At 44.8% G+C, this 22,027-nt stretch overlaps 2 protein-coding genes across 3 annotated transcripts in view; one reads left to right on the top strand and one right to left on the bottom strand.

Annotated features, from left to right (window-relative positions):
• Nucleotides 1-22,027, top strand: part of LOC108022985 (zwei Ig domain protein zig-8) — a 56,835-nt gene that overhangs the window by 32,454 nt on the left and 2,354 nt on the right. The window contains exons 2-7 of the mRNA XM_017092211.3: nt 3,538-3,704; nt 11,998-12,075; nt 12,139-12,271; nt 19,323-19,442; nt 19,530-19,626; nt 21,145-21,242. Coding sequence (XP_016947700.1) covers nt 3,538-3,704; nt 11,998-12,075; nt 12,139-12,271; nt 19,323-19,442; nt 19,530-19,626; nt 21,145-21,242 — 693 coding nt within the window. The remainder of the gene's footprint in view (nt 1-3,537; nt 3,705-11,997; nt 12,076-12,138; nt 12,272-19,322; nt 19,443-19,529; nt 19,627-21,144; nt 21,243-22,027) is intronic.
• LOC108022983 (uncharacterized) lies at nt 5,363-8,319 on the bottom strand. 2 transcript variants are annotated; one of them, XM_017092210.2, is made up of 6 exons: nt 8,136-8,319; nt 7,530-8,076; nt 6,844-6,978; nt 6,187-6,406; nt 6,073-6,134; nt 5,363-5,979 (listed from the first exon to the last, which is right to left on the bottom strand). In XM_017092210.2, the coding sequence occupies exons 1-6, from the start codon at nt 8,149-8,151 to the stop codon at nt 5,571-5,573; spliced, it is 1,389 nt and encodes a 462-aa protein (XP_016947699.1). In that variant the 5' UTR covers nt 8,152-8,319; the 3' UTR covers nt 5,363-5,570. The 2 variants fall into 2 exon arrangements, with proteins under 2 accessions (XP_016947699.1, XP_016947698.1); XM_017092209.2 differs by having other exon boundaries at nt 8,133-8,317.

Genomic DNA, 22,027 nt, shown 5'->3' with positions numbered 1-22,027 from the left:
AAAGACATCGTCCTGTCGGGTCGCAATAAGGCCATTATAATTGTCTGCCTGTTTCAATTGTTATAAGCAAAACATAAACTCAGCTACGAAATTGAATCGAATGATATGTCAATATTAAGTATGAGATAATTTCAAAAACTAAAAAAGCTTAAATTCTAATGAATCGGATATCAGAATATTAACGAACTTCCGTCATTTCTTACTTGTAAAAAAGGAAGGGGAAGTGAAAAGATCTTTAATATTCTTAAAATCCGATACTAAGGAAATTAAGTTTTTTTAGTTCTTAAAAATTCAGTCTTTAAATTTCAAGAAATCCGCAAGATAACCTTTAAGGCAACGCAGCCTAATATCACCTCTACTAAATTTCACGCTCAATTAAGGCGGCTCTGATTTAATAGTTGGCCAATAGATTTTCGCTAATTTCGATTTATGTCCCTGGCAAATCGCCGCCATAAATATGCATATGTTATGCCGTGCGAACCCCTCGCAACCGCAAACATTTTCCACCACATTTGCTAATTTTCGGGTTGAAAAGTCGGCAAATATTTTTGGTCCTCTAACCGCAGCTCAGGGGCTTTCGGGATGACAGTTTCGAGGGGCTCGACCCCTCGACCCCTCGGCCCAGCCCATGCATCGTGTTAATTTGCAGGCGGCGAGCGTTTTTGATTTTGATTAAGCGCACGCTTAAAGCCAAAGCCGAAATCTGACAGCCGCCAGCTGCCGTTCGGCTGCTGTTGCTGATATCGATAGCCCAAGTGGGCCAGCATGACGGGCCAAACAAACTGGCTAACAACAATTTGGAGGCTTCGACAAGTTGGGCCCGGCATTTCCTGGCAGCCACATCGTTAATTTTCACAGCGTGAGCAAATTTCCCATGCATAAACATAAAATTAGCACAAGGCTCCCCATCGCAAACACGAAGTGTGTGGGGCGGAGAAGGGCCCAGAAATTTGTGTGAAAATCTTCTCGCTGCCGCTCATAAATTGCATGCTCGCTGATAAACAATAAATTAAGTTCTGTTTTGGCCCTGCCTCCTACCCTGCTGCCCCGCCCCGCATTTTCCACTTTGCGAATTTCCCACGCTTTTCCACGCCGTTTGTGCGCCACGCACGCATACGTGCAGCATTTCTAAGCTAATTTTCGCTCGCTTTTGATACCCTGTTACCTATCAGTGTGAATTGCGGTCGGGTGGGGGTGTAACGAAGGGTATTGGATGGTACATGGCCTGGAAAATGGTTCCAAAACTTTACCAACATTTTTAAGCAGGATTAAATATTATAATACCGGTTCTAGCTGATGTTTTGATATATTTGACATTTAGTAAAGGGATACATTCGCAAAGACTAATCTTAAATCCTAAATATAGAAAACTTAAATATATAATCAAAGAACGTAGGAGATTAGTTTCAGTTTTGAGGGAACATAGATTTGAAATAATTTTCTTGATGTCTAAAAAATTGTTCTGAACAGCCTTACTTTTCTAGGTTTCAAGAATTAAAAACTAAATCAATCTTAATTTTCTTGTAATGCATATTTCATTTTCTTTTCTTTACGACTCATCTTCTTGTTAATATTAAGCAAGGGCAAGGGCAAAAAATCAACATCACCTAAGTAAAATAATTGGAAGTAATCAAAAAAAGGTCACAAAAGCAACTCAAGGACCTCAAATCTGTTTATGGTTATTAACTTTCCCAACATTACATTATCTGTTTCAAAAGAGCAACTCCGCTTCGATTAACGAAGCAAACTTTTCCCCGATGGTCCCCTCACATTATTATCTATTCCGAAATGTTTTGCATTTTGCCAGAAGATGGAAAGCCGCACGTACGCAAATGTTGCGGGTGCGCATTAAATTTAACTTTGTGTTCAAAATTTTTCAAAAAGTAAATCGTAAAATTTTTCATGTCCCGACAGGCAGCGAACCGCCCAGCCTGCAAACCACCCAGCCACCAAACCACCCAACCACCGCACCACCGTCGATGCGGCGTCGATTCGTGTTTTCACATTGCTACGCATGTGAAAAGTTTGCGTATGTCTTCCAGCTGCCTTTGGTGAAAGTGTGTGCGTGCCCCGGCGAAAGTTTTCACTTTTTTCCCGTTTTCTTTTTGCCTAGCGCGTGCGGAAACGGAAATGTGCAACAGCAGTTTTGCCCCGTCTTGGGGCGATGGATGGAGCTCCTTGATTCCTGGCTGCCAGCTGGAGTTCAGGCCGGGGAGAGTTCGATAAACTGACGCCAGCAGGAGTCGAGTCTCGTACCGCCTCATTCAATTATTCGCATTCCAGTTGGCTGCATGCGATCTGCGCCGATTTGTACCGGGCTTTGATGTGCAAAACTTTTCGCCAGCTTTTTTGCCACTGATTCCCTTTGAGCCCCATCTGCCTGCGCGTTGCGTATTGATGAACTTAGTTCAACCGTTTCCTGGCCCGGCTCCCCAAATGCCGCTATCCAACTTGGCTATCGGAGGCCGACGGACACAACTTTTCCCCTAGCTTGACATATTTAGTGGGCCAACTTTTTCGTGGCCATAAACTTAGCAAAGTGTGCTGATGACCGGAAAACATTTTTACCATCATAATTAGCATCTTTTCTCAGGGCGGAGGACAGAAGAACACATAATTGCGCGTATAAATTTCACGATGAGTATTTTATGAATGTTATGTCTATTGATTTCGTAGTCAGATCAACAAAGGGAAGGAGTTAGTTTTATTATGATCTGTGAGAGAAGTTTGTATGTGATATAACTTAAGCCACTTGGCATTTCAAGGCGTTATTGTATAGTTTTCTAAAAGCAATATATCTTTTTTAAATTAGCGTGAGAAGTGGTATTCTTATAAAGCTTAAAAATTATATGAGAGGTTGCCTTAATTATTTTCAATACCAAAATTAAACTCTTTAAAATTGTATGAGTATTATTTTTCGAAACTCTTTAATGCAACATTTAAGAAATGCGTACTTTAAACCGCGAAAAGAAACCTTCCCTTGGAATTTTCCATAGTCTCATTTTAACTCATATTTTTAGCTGTTTTAACTTTTTCCTAGAATTTATGTTGGTGAGCCATGTCTGCGATTATGTAACGGAGACAATCGATTCTTCGAAACAGCTGAAGTATCTAGGCTTTAAGGCCCCGAGCACTTCACTTGGCCCTCGCCAAACACTCACGCACCAGCAAACAAACGCCGAAAGGAATAAAAAAGAAAGTATAATTGTTTGTTGAGGATTTTTTCATGCCACACAAAAAATACATATCCCTGCTCTGCGTTCATTTATTTGTTTTTCTGCCTCGTTTTTGAGCAGCATTTTTATGCGAATTTTATTACTTTTCAGTTTCAGTTAGGGCTTTGGCAGCCACCAAAAGTTGCGGCCACGTCGGAGGCTCGGGGCATTTGAATGCCCGCGCTAAAACCAACAATACGTCGCTACGTATGTGCAAATGAAAATGAAAATATATTTCCATTTGGCACAACTTTTTATGCCGCTGCTTTCGCACCAATCCGCTGACCTCCATCCCGTCTCTCTGCTCTGTTTTTATTTCTAGGATACAGCGCTGCGATGGCGCCCACGCCGCCCACCACGACGACAACAACCATCTCGCCCTCCAACCTGCTGCCCTACTTCGACTTTGATGTGCCGCGCAACTTGACCGTAACCGTCGGCCAGACCGGCTTTCTCCACTGCCGAGTGGAGCGGCTGGGCGATAAGGACGTAAGTAGAAAGTAAAAAGTTTGCTAAAATCGCAAAATCCTTTCCCTATTCGGGAGGCAATGCACTGTGCATACCCTTTGGGTCAACCCAAAATATATTCATAACAGTTGAAATCGGAGTTACTTTGAATTGTCTAGCAGCCTTTCAAATTTTAACCAACACATTGTCAGCAACTTAACCCCTACTTATGGAAAAAATTAGGTACTCAATATCATTTTAGTAGTTATGGCTCTGATTTTTCCTATAACATTAAAAAATGGGAAAAAATTGTCACTTTCTCCTGATGTCAACTTTATCTGACAGATAAATAGCTGGAATTTTAACAGTCCATGCAAATATCAGCTTTTTAAAAAGTAGGTCATTTAAGTTTGTTTTTAATAAGGATTTTTTTGTACATGTTTTGTAAATAAGTAAAAAAAATAACGCGCAGAACTAAAAACACCAACAACTTTTATGGTTCATTTAAAACCATGATAGCAAACTTAAATATATCACTTATATAAATATTTACCTAATCGATGTGTATACAGAACAATACAAAATGGTTTATTTAACATAAACCCAAAAAAAACCCTATTGACTGAAAATACACTAAGTAATTAAACCAAAACTTCACCACCAAAAAGGTTTATTTAAAATGTGAAAATATAATTAATTGCTTCACGCACATTACTTTGCCTCTGGCACATCCGATGAAAAACCGACTGTTTAGCGCTGAAAAACGCCCACATCGCAGGGTACCAAAGTCAATGGCTTAACATATGGAAATTGTGGAAAATAAATGAAAATTCCGCTTCGGATTTGCAGGCACTCAATCATTCCGGCCGTGATTGCCAAACCATTGGGATCTGGTCCGTCTCGATTCGTTTGGCTTGGTTTCGTGTTCGGTCTGGTCCAGAGCCAAGTGATTGAAGGTCGCAGTGGGTTGTTAACCCCTTGCCAAATATGGCCCCATACGCAAACGAGAGGGCGGTCCAGCCTAATATGTCAACATCACTGGCACATTAGGTGGGCGGCCGGCTCGCATCTCTTAGCCGGGATTAGCCCTTTGGCCCGGCGGAGAGCCGAGAACAGTGGTCCGGGGTGTTGACAGATAGTCCAATCATTCAAAATTCAGGCTCTACCCTGGGCACTCGAACCAGTGTGCATTAGCAGCCGGGACTCGTGCTGTTATTAAATGGCATGTGGATGTGAGGGGGCGAAGTGTAGCGATAAGCCTGGCACGATACGGGGGCCTAGACCAAATTACCGGGTGATTTCGAGGCTGCACTCGAGCCTGGGAGAAAAATGGCCCAACAAGACAGGCGACAACCCGGCAACGTCCTGTGGGAGTTGCCCTCCTTAACGAATCCCCTGCAAGCACACACTGACTCTGTAAAATAGACTGAGACTCTGGCCTGGCAAAATGACTAATTTATGAGCCATCAATCACGTGACTGGCTCAGCCATCATCCTTGGGCGCCCGTGTTATCAGCTTTAATTTGCCCGCTTTGGGGAGGAGTCAAGAAAGACGTCAGCCGAGGCCGGAAACCGGAAGTTGTGCGCCTTGAAGGAAGCAGCCCAAGTGCAGGCACGAGCCGAGAAACAGGAAAAGGAAGAGCAACTAGAACAGGAGTAGCTCCAGCGACTCGAGCGTACAACATCATCAGGCAGCCAGCTCAAGTTTGCCCATTTAATTCGAGCTCTCATCGGGAAAGTTCATTAAAAGCATTGAAACCACATTAAACAAATGACACGCAAACAACGAAAGCCCGGCCGAATCCTTGCCCTTGAGCCTTAATTACTCGCCCAGACCCAGTACCTTCGACGCTAACCATCCTTGACCCCATCCCCTCGAGACCCAGTCCAGTATTTGTCACTGCCCCTTCAGTTGCCGCCTTCCGGCTGCTGATGTTGCTGTTGTGCTTGATGTTGCTGCTGCTGCTGCGACTGATGGCGCTGCTCGGTTGGCTTGTCGGTCTCGCTCTCACGGGCACTTGCGTCAGCTATGGACTCCACGGTGGCCGCCACCACTGCGGCAAGGGCATCGCTGTCCATCCGGATGCCCCACTTGTGGGCCACCTTGTCCTCCGCATCCGCCTCCTCCTCGCTGGAGCTGATCAGGACGACCGGGGCACGGCTGGGCATGGGCACTTCCTGCTGATCGTGGTGGGTGAACATGGAGGCTGTCGTCGAGGCCGTCTCCAACTGGCAGGGTCGCAGGAAGCGACTCGGGTTGGGGAAGGGTCTTCGGTTCTCCAGGATTAGCTTGATGTCCCGTGCGGACTGCCACCAACTGTTTGGAAACATTTATAGAAAATAAAATCGTAAATTATTTTAAAGGAAGTGTATCTTCAAGTGACAAGTAAGTAGGTTTTAATTGCCTTACCGATACCAGGGCGTCAGCTGGGACTTGATCAGCATGTAAATGTTGGCGAAGTAAACGGTGATCTGGGGGCGGTTAAATTAGAAAAGGATTGTGGATGAAAGAAACCCCCTCTACCGTCATGAAGAGGAAGAAGAGCATCCAGGACTTGGTCCAGAGCTTGCTCAGTCCCCAGGAGTGGGTGTGCAGGGCGTAGTACTGGATGCCCACCAGCAGGGTCCCGATGATACCAAAGGCCACCAGGGTGAGCAGCGAGAACATCTGGCAGTCCTCCTGCAGCGCCCGACGACTCATGGCCCGCGAGTACCACAGACGCAGCGACTGCAGACAGGTGTACCTGCAACGGAAGCTGGAGAAGTGCTCAGTCCGCCCAACAACACAACACAACACAACACAACACAACAGCGCAAAGCCGTTAACAAAGCCCGACTGGCAATTAGAAGGAGTCGCTGCCACAGAAACGGGAGCAGAGGCAGGAGCAGCCACAAAGCCAACTCAGCTGATTAAAAAGATCTGAGCCACAGGCGTCTTTCATCTGCCGCCGCTTCGTGTGGCAGCCACCAGCCGCCATATGCTTAATACACTGGGAAAAATCTCTTTCAAATAGCCCTGCGTGTTACGAGATCTCCAAAAAATACCTTTAAAATTTTAAGTCATATTTAATATTGAGGAAGTCGAAAAATATTGAATGCCATTTGTCAGACTTTAAGAAATTGAAAAGGAATTTTCATAAGTTTAACTACGATTTTTTGCCCAGTGTACTTCTTAGCTTACCGCAGCGTCTGCTCCGTGTTGTACTGGAACTGGCACAGCTCGCAGGTGGTGCAGCGCGAGGTGCTAATCCAGCGCTCCAGGCAGTGCACATGGACATATGTCAGCGATCCCTTGCACAAACACGGCGACACGAGCCTGCAAACAAATCGGGGGCGGAACGGGCGACAGTTTCAGTGGGCGTGGCAGGGCAAACAGTGGCAACAATGAGAAATCAGGGGATTAAAGCGACAGCCAACCAGATAATCAGGGATAAAGTGCTCGACTGGGGAGGCGAGCTGGTTTACAAAACCCAGATGAAATGGGTGGCGGTGGGTGCTGCCTGCAGTGTTAATTTTAATAATTAAAATAAATAAATGCATTCGCCGGCGGGCCCTGCACTAAATACATTAAATGCCGTGCAATTAATTCCTTGCACAATTTGCGGCTGCACGAGCGTAATTAAATGGAAGGCACGGCACCCTGTAATGGTGTATTACGAATTGGGGTATATTCGGCCTTGATTGGGGATTATTTAAGATGGGATTATAGTTTAAAAGCCATTAACATAAGGAGAGGTATTTTTGGGATATTAAATATTCGAAAAATGCTGTTCATATTAAAAGAGCATTAATGAAGTTGTATATTACATACACCCCGGGGGTAATAAAAATTCTCTACTCATCCTGGCACCTCAAAATCGTACTCACTGCTCGGGATTATCGGCGTTGTGACAAATGCGACAGACCAGAGATCCCACCGAGGGCATTGAATCATTGGATGCGGACTCGTAGCCCAGGCTATTGCACTGAGTGGTTCCATCGATGCAGTGCCGCAGTGTGGCAATGGACTCTGTGGTCATGGGTTTGGGTGACGGCGAGGCGAAGGCGGATGCGGATGCGGAGGCATAGGCGGAGCAGGTGGCGGCGGCCAGAGCAGCCTCTGTGCTGGCCAGAGGGTGATTGGGGGGATGCGGCAGCTTCTGGAACTGGACGTTCGGCTTCAGGCCCAGGGAAACCGAGCAGGCCGGCAGCTCAGGACCCTCTGCATCCACTGGGATGACCTCCTTGTCGAAGGACTGATCCTCCTCCCAGGAACTGATGCGGGTCTCCACCACGATCATTCCCGGCGGGGTATCATCGGCACTGCTGGAGGACAGAGCCTCCTCAATCTCCATCTCCAGGGTGGTTTCCGGCTTGAGGTCCACCACATCTATGGTCGGATCGAGTCTGTGGTCACCGGCATTGCTGGTGGTGTCTGTGGGAGGAGGAAACTAGTTTAGCTGCCCTTAAGACCTGCACTTTACATCTCACCACACTTTTTGCACTCCATTCTTCTTTTTGATGATTTTTGGGCAGTTGGGTACCGAAATTAAACAAAAATTTTAATACATCTTTTGTGTGATATTGGGTTGGCCTTTGATTTCTTTTTGTTTTAGGTGAAAATATTATTGATCAGATCTCTAAGGCTGTCACTTAGCTCAAGGTGTACTTGCTTAAACACAAATGACTGGCAGTTGTAGCAAGAAAGGGGATTAAAAATAATACTTTATTGATTTCCCTAAACGATATTTTTTTTATAATATAGAAGTCAGTTCCCTAAGCGTTGTGCTTTATCGATCTTCAGTTCGTTAAAAATCCTAGACATTATTTCTATGGTAAGGTGCGCGCCATAATGGGGGCAGTTAAGCATGCGCTGGCTGGAAAACAAACTTGTCCCGCAGCCAAGTCGCCCACATTAATTGTAATTGACAGACTGGAACCGCGCTGTCGGTGCCCACGCAAAAGCTGGCTTCTGCGGGCATGGGAATGGCATGGGCATCCCGGGCCCCCCAGCAATCCCCCTCCAGCGCCGCCACTGCACCCATAAACTCAAAATTGAAAGTGTAACAGTTACGGCAAATAACTTTGCCGCCGCTTGGCTTCCATTATGCGCCACTCCGCGCGGAGCAGGCTTCCTCGGGTAATTTATGCCCGTGCCGTTAGTTCGTTAGCCGTGAGTTTTCCGGGCGGGATGGGGGCGGTACGGGATGGGTGCCATTTCCATATCAGCTGACACTGCCAGCGGTGCTCGGCTTTCGCTGCGTGCCCGTGCATACTCTTTTAAAGGCTCTTGCTCCTCACAATAACAATTCACAATTACTGCTAATTAAAGTATGATTTTAAAGGCCTTAAAAACAAATTATAATTTTATTTAAATGAAAATTGAAATATTTTTGCTAAGAAGGATTTTCACATAAATAAAATAATAGTTTATATTAGGTTTTCGAAAGATATTCTAAGCAGCTATTAAACATTACTTAAGATTATTATCTAAATGAAAATAGCTAAAAATTTTACATAAAATCGTAAAAAATAATAGTTATTTAACTGTAGTTGGTTATATACAAGCCATTTTTAACCGTTCGAGTACCTCCTAAAAATGATATAATCCGACTTCCAAATGTCCTAGTTTTCCCTCGAAAAAAGCCAAATTAATTAGGTAATCTTACTGAAGGGTATCTAAGCCTCCGTCGGCCGAGGCCAACCTCCTGTTGTTTTGCTTTCGACCGCCCTTGCCGGAAGCTGGCGCTGAATCCGCTTGTTCAACTTGACTTCACAGGATTGTCCGTTCACTGTTGATTTATTACGCGCCGAGTGCCGCCGATGTTTTCATAAACGCTCCTTCATGGCTACATCAGCGAACATGAGCACAAGCAATTTACTCGTGTAATACCAGCGGCTGAAAGGGCGGCTCGAAAAAAAAGTATATTAAACAAAGTTTTAGGCTTTGTGAAAAGGCAGCGAACCCTTTTTAATGCCGACAGGACAACCTTGGTTCGCAGAATTCGGGGCCAAAGAGAAAAAACGAGCCAAAAATCAAAATCTGTTTACAACTTTGTTTACGAAACGCTGTCAAGCCATTGAAGTCTTCATTTGTTTATTGTCGTGCCCGAAAGAAAAACAATTTAATTTGGATCAAGTTCATTAAGTGAAGCCCGAGTAATTTGCGAATTTGCGAATTTACGAATTTCCGAACTGGAACCGCTTTCCGCAGCGCTTGATGGAACTTTTCACGCCATTTCCTAAGCTCGGACAAAGCCAGTGTGGCAACAAACTAGCAAACTGCAACTGCAGCGGCGGAGGCAGAGGCAGAGGCGACTGCAACTATTTTTGGCTCTGTCGGGTTTTGGCCAAGTCTAAAGTCTCTCTTGGTTAGAGACGCAGAAAATGCGTCAGCAAAGTTTTTAATGTATTTTCGCCAAGTTTTCCACACGCTCGCACACACAAACAGCCAACCTCAGCCGAAACTTCTTTCATTTGGCATTTTCCTGCGAGATGACAGAAGAACAAAAAGGGAAAGTAGGAGTGCGGCAAGTAGAGCGAAAGTTTCCGGCCGCAGCGAACACAAAGTGTTAAATAATATAAAACTATGCTTGTGGTATTTATTTAAACCTAAAGACATTACGAAAATTATACCCCAAGCAAAGTTTCAACACTCACGGGACTGTTGCAACCTGTCTGCTCCCCTTGGCTTAGGAGGAGCAAAATCCAGAGGTTGCGACAACTTCTTGACAGGGGATATGGCTGCGAACTTGGCCGGAGTTGTAAAACTTTTCACTTTTGATTTTCGCCTTTTCCAGCTGGAGAATTAAATATTTAAGTGCCGCCCGCTTGGAATATCTAATTGAGGGACTGCTGTAAACTTGCCATTCCGATAGTTATTTAGTTTGCCTGTCGCCTGTCGCGTTTACAGTACATTTCAAGCTCTTTTTACGGCCTGGCGGAATCGCAATTGCCTCGCCCTCCGACATTACTCATACGCACTGTGTTCTCGGGGACAATAACAAAGGGGTAAATCGCCCTCAATGTTGCCGAGATTTGACCTTTTTCCCCCCAGCCCCAGCTCCTGCAGCTTAATTTACATTTGGCCGAGACAATTCGCCTATGATCCTGAGGGGCGTAAAAGCGGCAGTCGCTCATAAAAGTTTTACAAGCGAATGATTTTTATTTTTACGTATTACGTGACCGATTTCATTCGGCTGAGCCCCGATTTCAGGCCCAAATCGAATGAATTTATCAGATGGCCCATAGTATTTGCCAAATAGTTGAATGGCCAACTCAACTTAAAAGCCCACGGGGCTTAGGCAATTAAATTTATTAATGAGCTGGCATATTTTCAAATTTAATGTTGACAGTCGGCAGGCGCTTAAAGTTTTTCTGCTGGAGAGTGGGGCCTTGGACCAGAAGAGAAAACTTTTTCCATGTAATTAAAATTGAGTATCACAATGGCCGGGAACAACAGCAGAAACTAAGGTCATCAAATAAATTGGATACAATGTGCCAAAAAGGGCACAAAGTGTGTGGGCTGCCTGGGCTTGGCAAGAAATCACGGTTCGTTTTTTGTTTGGGGGGTTAGAGGGGTTAGAGGGCGATGGAGACACAGAAAATCATGGTTAATGGCTTTCCCCAAAAGATTCCCCAGCTGAAGACGAAGGCCAAGGCGAAGGCAAAGGCGCTAGGCAATCAAATGAAAATGTAATTCAAGCAATAATAAAAACGCTCCCAAATAAAGGCTGAAAATGGCGTCAAAGCTGTCTCATTGCCCTTCTTCTTTTGTTCTCCTGCGTCCGAAAAGGATTGAAGGCTATTTGAAACAATTGGAAATCGCGCTGAGCAAGCAGCTTTGACAAAATTGACATCGACCCACTGACTGACTGACCTACGACCCGTCTGGCTTAAAGAGTTTTGCAATTGTCGAGGGCCATTTGTATGAGCATCTTTCATTTCCTGGCAACGGGGCGTATACGTAACTCGGCCGGAGTTGCCCTTTTCACGCTCAAATGTGCTGGGCTTAAGCTCGGCAACTTTTCCCTTGTGTTCCCGTGTGTTTCTCTAGCCAACTGTGTTGCTTTTTGTTTGTTTGCTGATTAAATGCCAGTAACAAAAAGCAAATGGTAAAGATTAACCAACGCCGGAACAGGAGAGAAAAGAACAAAAAATAAAAGTAAAGTTAACTTTGCGCTTTGTTTTTCATTTTGCCACCTCATCCCGACCCCTGGGAGTGTTTGGGAACAGCAGACAAAACACGTTTAACTCACTTGCGAGCAAAAAAGTTTTAAGTGCGGAATTTGTAATGCTCCCGAAACTTTGCCAACTGCGAAAAGCACTTCATTCCGATCCCTTGTTTTCGTTGTAGGTCTCCTGGATACGCAAACGTGATCTGCATATCCTCACCGCCGGCGGCACAACCTACACATCCGATCAGCGTTTTCAGGTGAGTTTGAATGTCGTCTGATGTCTGGGACGGATACTTAGGATTTCCTCCTCCTCGCCGCAGGTTCTGCGACCCGATGGCTCCGCCAACTGGACCCTGCAAATCAAGTATCCGCAGCCACGTGACTCCGGCGTCTACGAGTGCCAAATCAACACGGAGCCCAAGATGTCCCTGTCGTACACCTTTAACGTAGTGGGTGAGTTATGGCCACGGTTCTCTAGTAAACAACTAAGATTTATTGTAGATACTTTAAACGAAAGTTAGGGCTATCGATACTATCGATGGCTTTAATATTTGGGGACATAGATTGCACCCAATGTAGATAGTATTACCCAACAAAGTTACTTAGTTCTTAATTTAATACATTTTTATTGTTAGGCATATTTCCGAGAGTACGGTGGTATTTCAGAAGTAAATGTTTAGCAATCAACTTTTTTTTAATCTTAATCGCCACAACCAATGACCCATAGTATCGGTGGTGCCCGCTATCGATGTTATTTCTGGGTTGGAATATAAAGCAGAGTATTTGAAATGTAATTTATTATACTTAAATAAAATACAATTACTTTATCCACCATCAGCATCAAATAATTAAGGGCTTAGAATTATATTTAAACTTATATTTATACATAATCCCTACTTCCAAAAGTGCTAGCTATATTTACAGAGCCTTCGAGTAAAGCAAGCTTTTGTTGGGGCCTTCGGGGGACCCTAGCTACTTTATTTATATCTTGTAATCTCAGTAATGCTGACTAGCGGGTATTCAACAGTTTGCGCCATAACATAACCATTACCGATGACTCATCACCTAGGCAGATAATCAAAAGTTCGACCATTATCCGGCGCTGAGAAGTAGGCCAATCGAAATGGTAGGTAAAGATGCTGGAGATGGCAAAGGAGGCTGGCTCAAAATTGGTCACAGGCCACTGAAGTGATTACTTTTATGGGCTAAGCTCTTGAAACTCTTCAGCAGTTTCGAGCAAGCGATGCAGGCTCCAAGAGCTTAAGCAAGCCATACAATATGCATGTTATTTTCCCAGGACCTGCCGTGCTGGGCATGTGAGCCCGGTTAGCAGCCATTTTGGCCACCCGTCGAGCAGCTCGGCCGGCTGCCTTCTTCTGCTGCTCGTGATTATAAAATTTTCAATTCGATTATGTGCAAATTGGCTTGCTGAGCAGTGTACAAGTTGAGGGTTAAGCGTGGGCGAGCGTTTTACCTCTTTGTCTTGCCAATTGGCCGGGTAATTAGTTTGCGCTTGGCTCGAAGGTTGGCGGTTGTATATCGAAGATTGGAGGCTCCGCACCCTTGTCATACATCACAAATTGGAATTGGATGGATGGGCAGTAGTCTTTAGTCCTGAAAGACGTTATCCTTGGGAGCACACTCGCCCCGAACTGTTTGTGGGTTTTCGGTTTTCGTTCCTGTTCGGTGCATTTTTATCGCATTTGATATTAGCAAAATGCATTTGGCTAAAAGCTTCTGGTGCGGAAGAGTGCTCTCAATGAGCTTATTTGATCTCTGATTGCCACAGCCGCCCGCCCGAAAAATGTTTGTGTGCGATGTTGTTTTAGCCACACGCCCAAACGACTTTTGGCCGGTATAAAACGCTCTGGTCAGCCCCCGACTCGGTTATGAATCTTTAAGTGCTCTAGAGCCCGGGCTTTGAATACAAGTTTACACGCATGCAGGAGCAGGAAACTATGTATGAGTTTGTGTGGCAACTTGACAGGCTGACAAGTCGGCTTCAAACACTCACAGAGTCACACAGACAGACACATAGAGTCATAAATATTACATTTGCGGAAATGCAAATGACTGCGAAACGGCTGCATATAGCCGGCTTGTGCCACGCCCACATTAGTGGGTGGCTATGGCTCCCAGGACTCATTTGAATGCCCAAAAAGAAGTGTGCATATAAAATATTCGACATGCCACTCACGCGGAAACAGCAAACAGCAGGTCAGTGGAGACAGTGGTCGAAAAACCATGGAATGCATAGTTTGTGTCTTGTGTAAATCATATTATATGTCTCTCCTAAGAGTGATGTATAAACTATTTTTCAACCAAAAAATAAGATAATATAGTATATGCAAGGGCCTAAAAGACTGAATATTTATTCGTTTCTTATTAGGGACATACTTTGTGACCCCACTGTGCCCAGTATGCCGTCATTGTCGCTGCAAACAAGTTTGTTGTTATGCCAGAATTTTTATGCGCTTATGCAAATAAAAAATTGTGCACTAAAAATTCCATAAATTTGTGTTTTTTCCCCCACCGCTGCTGTTTCTTTTCGACGCCAGTGAAAATTCTATTACACGCCATTCCAGAGAAAATAAGAGGAGTGAAATAAAAGTGCAGAACGAGGCAAATGATAAACAAAACAGCGCCAAGTTGACCAGAGCGTCATAAACATAAATCGCCTTCAGTCTGGGCGGCCTCTTCCGCCTGCCCCGCCCACAGCACCCACGGCGCACCACCCACTACCTCAGCACCCACCGCCTTCCGCCTTGGCCGCAATATTTTTGACATTTTAATGCTGCAGCAGCCGCTCCAATTGCTTAAATTACCAACTTTATGTACTCGACTCTGCTCGAGCACAGGAAGACGGTGGAAGGCACTGCCAACTAGGTGTCGGCGGCGAAGGCATGCTTATATGCACATAGATAACTCCAGACCCGACTCGATTTAATTTTGAATTTAAGGCAAATTACCAAACACGCTGATAAAGCGAGCAAATTGTAAATTAAATTATGTCGCCCTGTCCCACTCAAACTGAGCGACAACAAGGGACAGGACCAACTGACAGCCAAGGACGAGGAGCAGGATAAGTGCTGGGGCGCGCAAAAATAAATCGAGAAAGCCAGCCAAATGAGGGGAAACCGACTTCGATTTACACTTGGACAGGCGAATCGGTGCAGGTGTATCCAAATATTCTAAAATAATGTATAGTTCTTTCTTATTATGCCAAAAGTCAGATCAAGGTTTTATTATTTTAATACCATTATTATTAATTTAGGAAACTATTAATCCCTTGGTGAATTTAGAACATACATTTATTTGTAACCAAAATTTTATTAGAAGGGAATGAGTTATAAATGGTATTGAACTCTGCCTATATTTTAAGCTTTACTTTCTCATATATAATGAGAGAAGAAATACTAGACTTTTAAAGAGGACTTTTCTGCACATCAAAATAATTACTTTTAAGTTCTTTTTAAATTTCTATTATATTATTTAAGTGAAGAGTTTACTGCTATTGAAAATATTGATTTTGAAGAGTTGCCAATTTTTCCCCTACTAATTACAAAGCTCTGACTATATGGGTACTGCCCCCTGTAAGGGTAGAATTAGAAAGGTGTTGTTGATGCTCTGAAAAAATTTGTTTACCAGCGTGAATGTAATCAAGCGTAAGCGCTACCTTGCTTAGTTCAGTCGAGGAGGAAGGTAAAAAAAGGTTGGAGTGAAAAACAAATTGCACAACCAGCGGAAGAGCTGCAGCCAGGAAAAGGATCTACAAGGAGCGGGGGAGCCGGAATTGAAGGCAATTTGAATGCGTAGCTGACAAGATGGAGATGCCGAGTAGATGGCTCATTTCGGGCTCCATAAACCAACACTTTAGCAGGAAGGTGCTGTTGACATTAGCAGCCGGCAAATTGCATGCAATCAAGCGAAAATAATAATGCCAAGCATAAGCAAGTCAAGAGCAATAAATAGCTCCGGGCTGCAGGACCTCCATCCCTTTCAGTCAGCTCCGTAAAAATCACATTTGAAGTGCTCGAATGCACTCAGCAATAAGTGTCGAAACTAGCATAAGGGAGGATAAATCTTAACTTTATTGGATCAAAAAGGATATAAACAGGATTTGAAGTACACATAAAGTTTAATCAAGTCATCAGGCAACCCCCAGAATATCAGAACCTTGCTGATACAGTTTGAAAATCTCCGCAACACAGTGTTTAATTTCAATTACTTTCAGCTGGGGATAAACTTGAGCAAATCGCTCGATGGAAAAACCACGAAAATTCGCAACTTTTCAGTTTCCAGGCTTCGAACGAATTAACCGCTAATAACTTTCACTGGGACACTTTCTGGAGAAGTGCCTTCTATTAAATCCCTTAGCCTCCCCCTCGCGTGGCACTAAATTAGTTTCAACTCGGGGGAGTTGCTCTGGCAGCTTGAATGGAAAAATAATTGTGTGCCACAAAAATCCATTAACGTGGCCTTGCCAAAAACAAAGAAATCGTTATGAGCCAGAATTTGGAAGTTCGACTTCGCCACCGCCTTCGCCTTCGCCGTCGCCTTTGCAATTGTTTCCCGAGGTTAGTAGATGAAAACCAAGAAAATGCCGGCAATTATGATGCACACTGAATGCTCAAGAAGCGAACACTTGAGCCAGCTTAAAAGTTAAGCGATTCTCATTGTCTTGCCAGCAGCAATTTGCTCCTGCACTTGTTTGTGCCTGACCCAATTCGCATGCAAATTGTGGGCAAACGTGGGCAAAAGTTTAGCTTTCCTTAATATATACAACAGATACAAATGGCCAGGTGAGGCGCACGGAGAGTTCGCAGCCGAGGGGATAATGAATTTTTATAAATAAGTTGCAAGGACGCGGTGGCAGGCGGGTCGCCGAAGGACTCCGCTGAGCCGGGCCGCACAATTTGCCCGGCAATCAAATGTTTTACTTCCCATTTCGTTCATTTGCTGCTCAAATTACATTCTACGCCGAATGCCTAGACCAAAAAATGCCCAATGATAAATTACTGAGATATTGCCGGGAAATAGGATAAGAAGGAGCTGCTGCGGAGCAGGGGGAAATGATTAATGTCTCTGCAGCAATGTCGAATTATTAATAATAATAATAATCACAACAATGGAGACTACTGAAAAGAGGCCGAGGCCCGGGACTCGCAACTCGGGCAATGATGATGTTTTGGCATTTTCATTTCGGCATTTTCGGGATGGGACTAGGATTCTGACAGGAAAACGAGATGGAGGAGGGGGCATACTTCATCAATTGTGCTGGCAGTGCGGCTGACTTTTACAAATTGAATTTGCTTATTTGATTTGACAATTAATTCCGAGCAATTGCACCACGTCCACGTCCGATTAATTGTCGGCCGGAATTTAAAAAGGTCGTAGTTCGTAGGTCGCAGGTCGCAGGCTTTAAGTCCGCTCCAGCGCTCGGCCCAGTTTGATATTGTTTTTCGGGGCAATAAATACCGAGATGCTGTTACATGTGTGCAAACATGCATCAACACAGGCGAAGGGTAATAAATTTTTACAGCCCCAGAGCATAAGGGTTCTGGAATCCGGTTCCCCGCAGCCTGCGATGCACTGCAGGCCCCAAAAAGTATGCCATGTTTTGTGGCCCGAGCCCTCGGCAAAGTTCATCGTCCCAAATGTTTATGGCCATATAGGCTTATGCGCATTTTATGCGCGAAATCAAGAAAAATGAAAATGAAAATGCATTTCCCAAGCCAGGCAGCCCTCCTTTTGCTACTTTCTGCTGCGGCTGCACAAAATATCGCCACAGTCTGAGCTGAGGCTCAGCCCCAGCTGGCAAACAGGACTCGGCCAAAGGACTTTGTTTGCCAGCCGAGGAGGCGGAAAAGGACTACGAGGGCGTTTCGACTTTGGCAGGTGGCCAGCTGTAGACTTTGCAACTTTTCGGCCCGGGTCAACTGCGGCCAGGTCTAATGAAAACTTCAAATAGCCAACTGGCTGGGGCCCATTTCCCGCCACTCATGCAAAATGCAGCTCGCCAATTGTCAGGCCCACTTAATATAATTATAGTTAAATAAGCAATTTTCCAGGGGAGATCCTCTCGAATTGGTCCACATTTATTCCGCCTGTCATGCGGGTTCGCACCTGGTGAAATCCCCCTGCCAGGACCAAGAATCCTTGGCAGAGGAAGCCCATTCGTGGGAACCGCAGCCGCTTTGTCAGCTGCATGTGTGTATAGTACACATGTAGGTTTGTGGGCCGGGGAGGCAATAATTTTCGCAGCCACGGCTCCTTGCACTGCGAGGTGGGCAGAAGTCATAGACGGTTAGCTTTCGCTGCCACAATTGTTTTCCCAGGTTTAGTGTATGTAGTACGGCATAGTACAACAAGGGCCATCAGCGACAACAACGTGCTTTTCTCGCTTTTCCCGCTTTTCTCGGCTCCCTTTTTTTCGGTAGATATATGTGTGCGGGTCTATAAACCAGCCAGATAATCGCCCAGCAGGTTCGAATTCCATTTGGGGGTTCTTTTCCACCTTTGTTTCGAGCATGTACATTACTTCTTCTAGCTGGCATTTCATTAAGATTAACATTTTTGGGGCGCCTGATTTAAAGACCAACTTAAAGCGCCAGTTATGGTGAAGTCATCGGCGCTTTTTGCCCTGAATTTCTGGGGCATTCAATATGCGTTCCATTCGGTTGTTGGCACACGATTGAATGGCAGCCAAAGCCGCCACACAAAGGGTGGAGTGTGTGTTTCCAAGCTCGATGTACAGATGTTCCAGTTGCAATCCCCATCCGCCTCCGTGGGCTGCAATTTATACCACGGGATCTGCAGTTGTTTAAGACCTGAAAAGTTTTCCTCTTTAGCCGTCTACGAAAGTGAAAGTGGAGCAGTGGAGTTTCTGCGGTTGTGCTTAACGCTTACTTTGGCGAAAAATGGTTTTCGCGCTGGAGAGCTGCTGGCAAGGCGGTTGGGACATTTTCCATTAGGCAACTGTCAGCCATCATAAGCTTTAAGTACAAATCGCATTTCGCGGCTGCCCGCGATGATTTTTTCAATTGAAATCATTGACGCCGCTGCTGAAAAAAAAAAAGGCACTTCAATGCTTGACATTTTGATTTTGTGGCCCAAATGGAAAGCAGAAAATTCTTTCCAATCTGCCAGGCTTTTGTCTTTTTTTTTTTGCTGCTTACTTTTCCTGACAATTCCGCTGAGAGCAGGACAGAGCTGCAGGTACCTCGGGAGCTGGATGCCCGACTGCCTTTTATATGGCATAACAAAAGCTTATCGCCAGCATAATAGAGACACGCGTCTGTGTAATAAAGTAGGGCCCAGCCCTCGGATCTCGGTCCCCATACTGGCTCAGACAAACGTGCACTTGGACTTTATCATTAACATTATTATTATTATCATTGTTGGGGTGGGAGGTCGGAATACTCGGCTTTGTGTACTGTCGACTTAAGTGACTTTTTTCCTCTTCTCATTTTATATATTTTGCATTTTTCTGCTATTTTTGCAGAACTCAAAGCGGAAATCTTCGGGCCCAGCGATCTGATGGTGAAAACGGGCAGCGACATCAACCTAACGTGCAAAATTATGCAGGGACCCCACGAGCTGGGCAACATATTCTGGTACAAAGGTGCGTATGCGTAATGAACTACGGCCTCGTGCACCTCAACCCCCCACCTCATTTACGCAATTCAATTTGCTACTCCTCGCATTCCAGGCAGCGAAATGCTCGATGGCAAGGGCGAGAACGAAATCGACAGCTCCATGGCCCGGATTCGCGTCGAGGATGATTGGACTGACGGGCTGACTTCGAGGTATGTAACGACTCGCCATTGCGCCAGCCTGCCAAACGTGCAAATGTGTGCCGAGCATTTCAGTTATTTCGCATTAAAATACCGCCTCACTTAATTAAGGCCAGGTGCCAGGAGCACTCGCACTTGGAGGGGGTGTTTAAAGAGGAGGCACCGGGCTGGGTTCCTCTGGGCTGCAGTTTTGCAGCCACATGCCCACTGGCCGACTGGGAAAACACGGACCACGACTTTGAATGACATTTTAAGGCCAAAGCGAAGGACGAGTCCCGGCCAGAGGACCCTCAGGCAGTCTAGCACTAGGCGGGGATTCTTGTAGTTAGCTGCTCTCTCCTGGGGCTTGGAGGCCAGGAGTAGTCTTGAAGACGAAGTGATATTTAATACAGATGTTTTAAAATATTTTAGATACTTTGAGAAATAATAATCAAAGTAAAAACCATCAATAACTTGATTTTAATGTAATTTAAGCCCACTTCACAACTGTCCAAGTATTATAACTTTAACTTATCCGACATGGTGAGACATCAAAAATGTTTTTTTTATAATTTTAGTTTTAATTCAGAAGATCATGAATTATAGAAATAAACCTCCGTACTGTCCTATCCATTAAGTAAAGTAAAAATACTTTACCAAATTTTAAATAAAATAAATAGCTAGCAAATCCTACCTACACGACTTCAGAGGAAGCCCAATTTTTTCTCTACCATTGCACAATAACATTAGGGTCATCCAAGTCCTAATAAACCTAAGTAGGGCATATTCCGGCTCTAGTGCCCCATTCTTTCGCTCCATCACTGCACAGTTTGCCCGAGTCAGCCGTGTGTGACTTTTAATTTGCCTTAGTCAAAGTCGGAGCTTAGTCACAGGCGGACTTGGATTCGGAGTCCACCGAGTCTGCAGTAGTTAGTTGCTCAGTTCCAGTTGCCGCCACGTGATCATTGCCCATTTATGCTGTTAACTAACGACGCAGACGACCATAAAATGCAGGTGCCGCTGACAGAGATGAAAAGAGAGTGGCTTTTACCAGGGATTAGGCAGGGCTCTTGAAAAAATTACAGGCGAGCCACTGAAAAGAATATGCTTGAAACTATTTGGACTCCGAAAATTTTAAATTGTAATTTCACCAGTCACCATTTGTTTTTTCGAATTCTAAGTATTATTATTCTAAAATCTAAGGAAGCTCTCGGAATATATTTACATAAAGAACTAATTTTTCTGGCTAAAATTTTGAAGAAGTGATTTGTTTTTTGAAATTTCAAAGTGCTTTTCTTAGTGTAAAGCAACTTCGAATTAGAGTCAGCGGCGGAGGAAACTCGGTACACATTATGCTATCGCATAAAGTAGCAAAAGTTTTGTATTTTTCTTTATGTTTTTCTTGTCCCGGCATTCTGTGGCCTTTTGCCGCTTACCTTTTACCTTTGTTCCCCATGCATTTCCACAGTCGCTTCCACTGCCATTACCCCGCTTTGCCCCACTGCCATTCACTTTCTCTGTGCTTTCTCTTCCCGGTTCTCCGCGGCACAGATTAAAAATCAAGCGCGCCATGCCCGGCGATACTGGCAACTACACCTGTGTGCCGACGGTGGCAAAAACCTCGAGCGTCTATGTGCACGTAATTATTGGTAAGTAAAGCGAGGACTGCAGCTCGCAGGAGGGCTTGCCCCTGCGCCCTTCCTGGTGTTTGTGCTGTCAGAGAGTTTTGCATGTTTATGACGGGAAGTGGAAGTTGCCTGTTAGCAGCGGCACATTCGCAATTTGTAATGCCAAGTGCAAAACGGGGCGTGGCCGTGCAGTAATTGCATTGCGCCAGACTCGGCGAAAAATTGCTGTTGGGTTTTCTTTTTTTTTTTTAGATTTTTTCCCTGTGCCCCCGCATGTTTGTATTTGTGCAGCAGCACGGAAATTATTGCTAGTTGCCGCCGCTGCAGCTGGAAACCCTGCTGCAGGCCAATAACACGGGCCATGTGTGCAAGGGTGGCGTCGAAGAGTCTTGGGGGGTCGGGGATCTCGAAGGAGCTTGTCAGATTTATGGAGGCAGCTTGTGTGCTCAAGAGCTCATTGAGAACTTCAGCAACTTGTGCTGCCAATGTTTGGCCCCGGCTCAAACGGAAAATGCATGCATGCAAACCAGCGAGGGCCATGTTATCTGACGGAGAAAAGCCGGCTCAAAGGCAATCAGTGGGAGCAGGAAAGTGCTCCGGCGTGCCAACCAATTAACCGATGAACCAAGAGCTCTGGCTTTCAATTGTTTTCCGTTCTTGTTCATTTCCTGCGGGGTCTTACACGGAGCTCTCTATAAAATATCTTAAGATATTTATCAACAAAAAAATCATTTTTTCATCAATTAAAGCAAAGCTTTTATTTTTCTTGCTTCCGTTTCAATACCAACTTTGGTTTTCTATTTAAT

The sequence above is a fragment of the Drosophila biarmipes genome, chromosome 2R (genome assembly GCF_025231255.1).
Source record: "Drosophila biarmipes strain raj3 chromosome 2R, RU_DBia_V1.1, whole genome shotgun sequence".
Classification (NCBI taxonomy): Eukaryota; Metazoa; Arthropoda; class Insecta; order Diptera; family Drosophilidae; genus Drosophila; species Drosophila biarmipes.
Note: the sequence above shows the minus strand (reverse complement) of the source record. Positions and strands in the feature narration are given on the sequence as shown.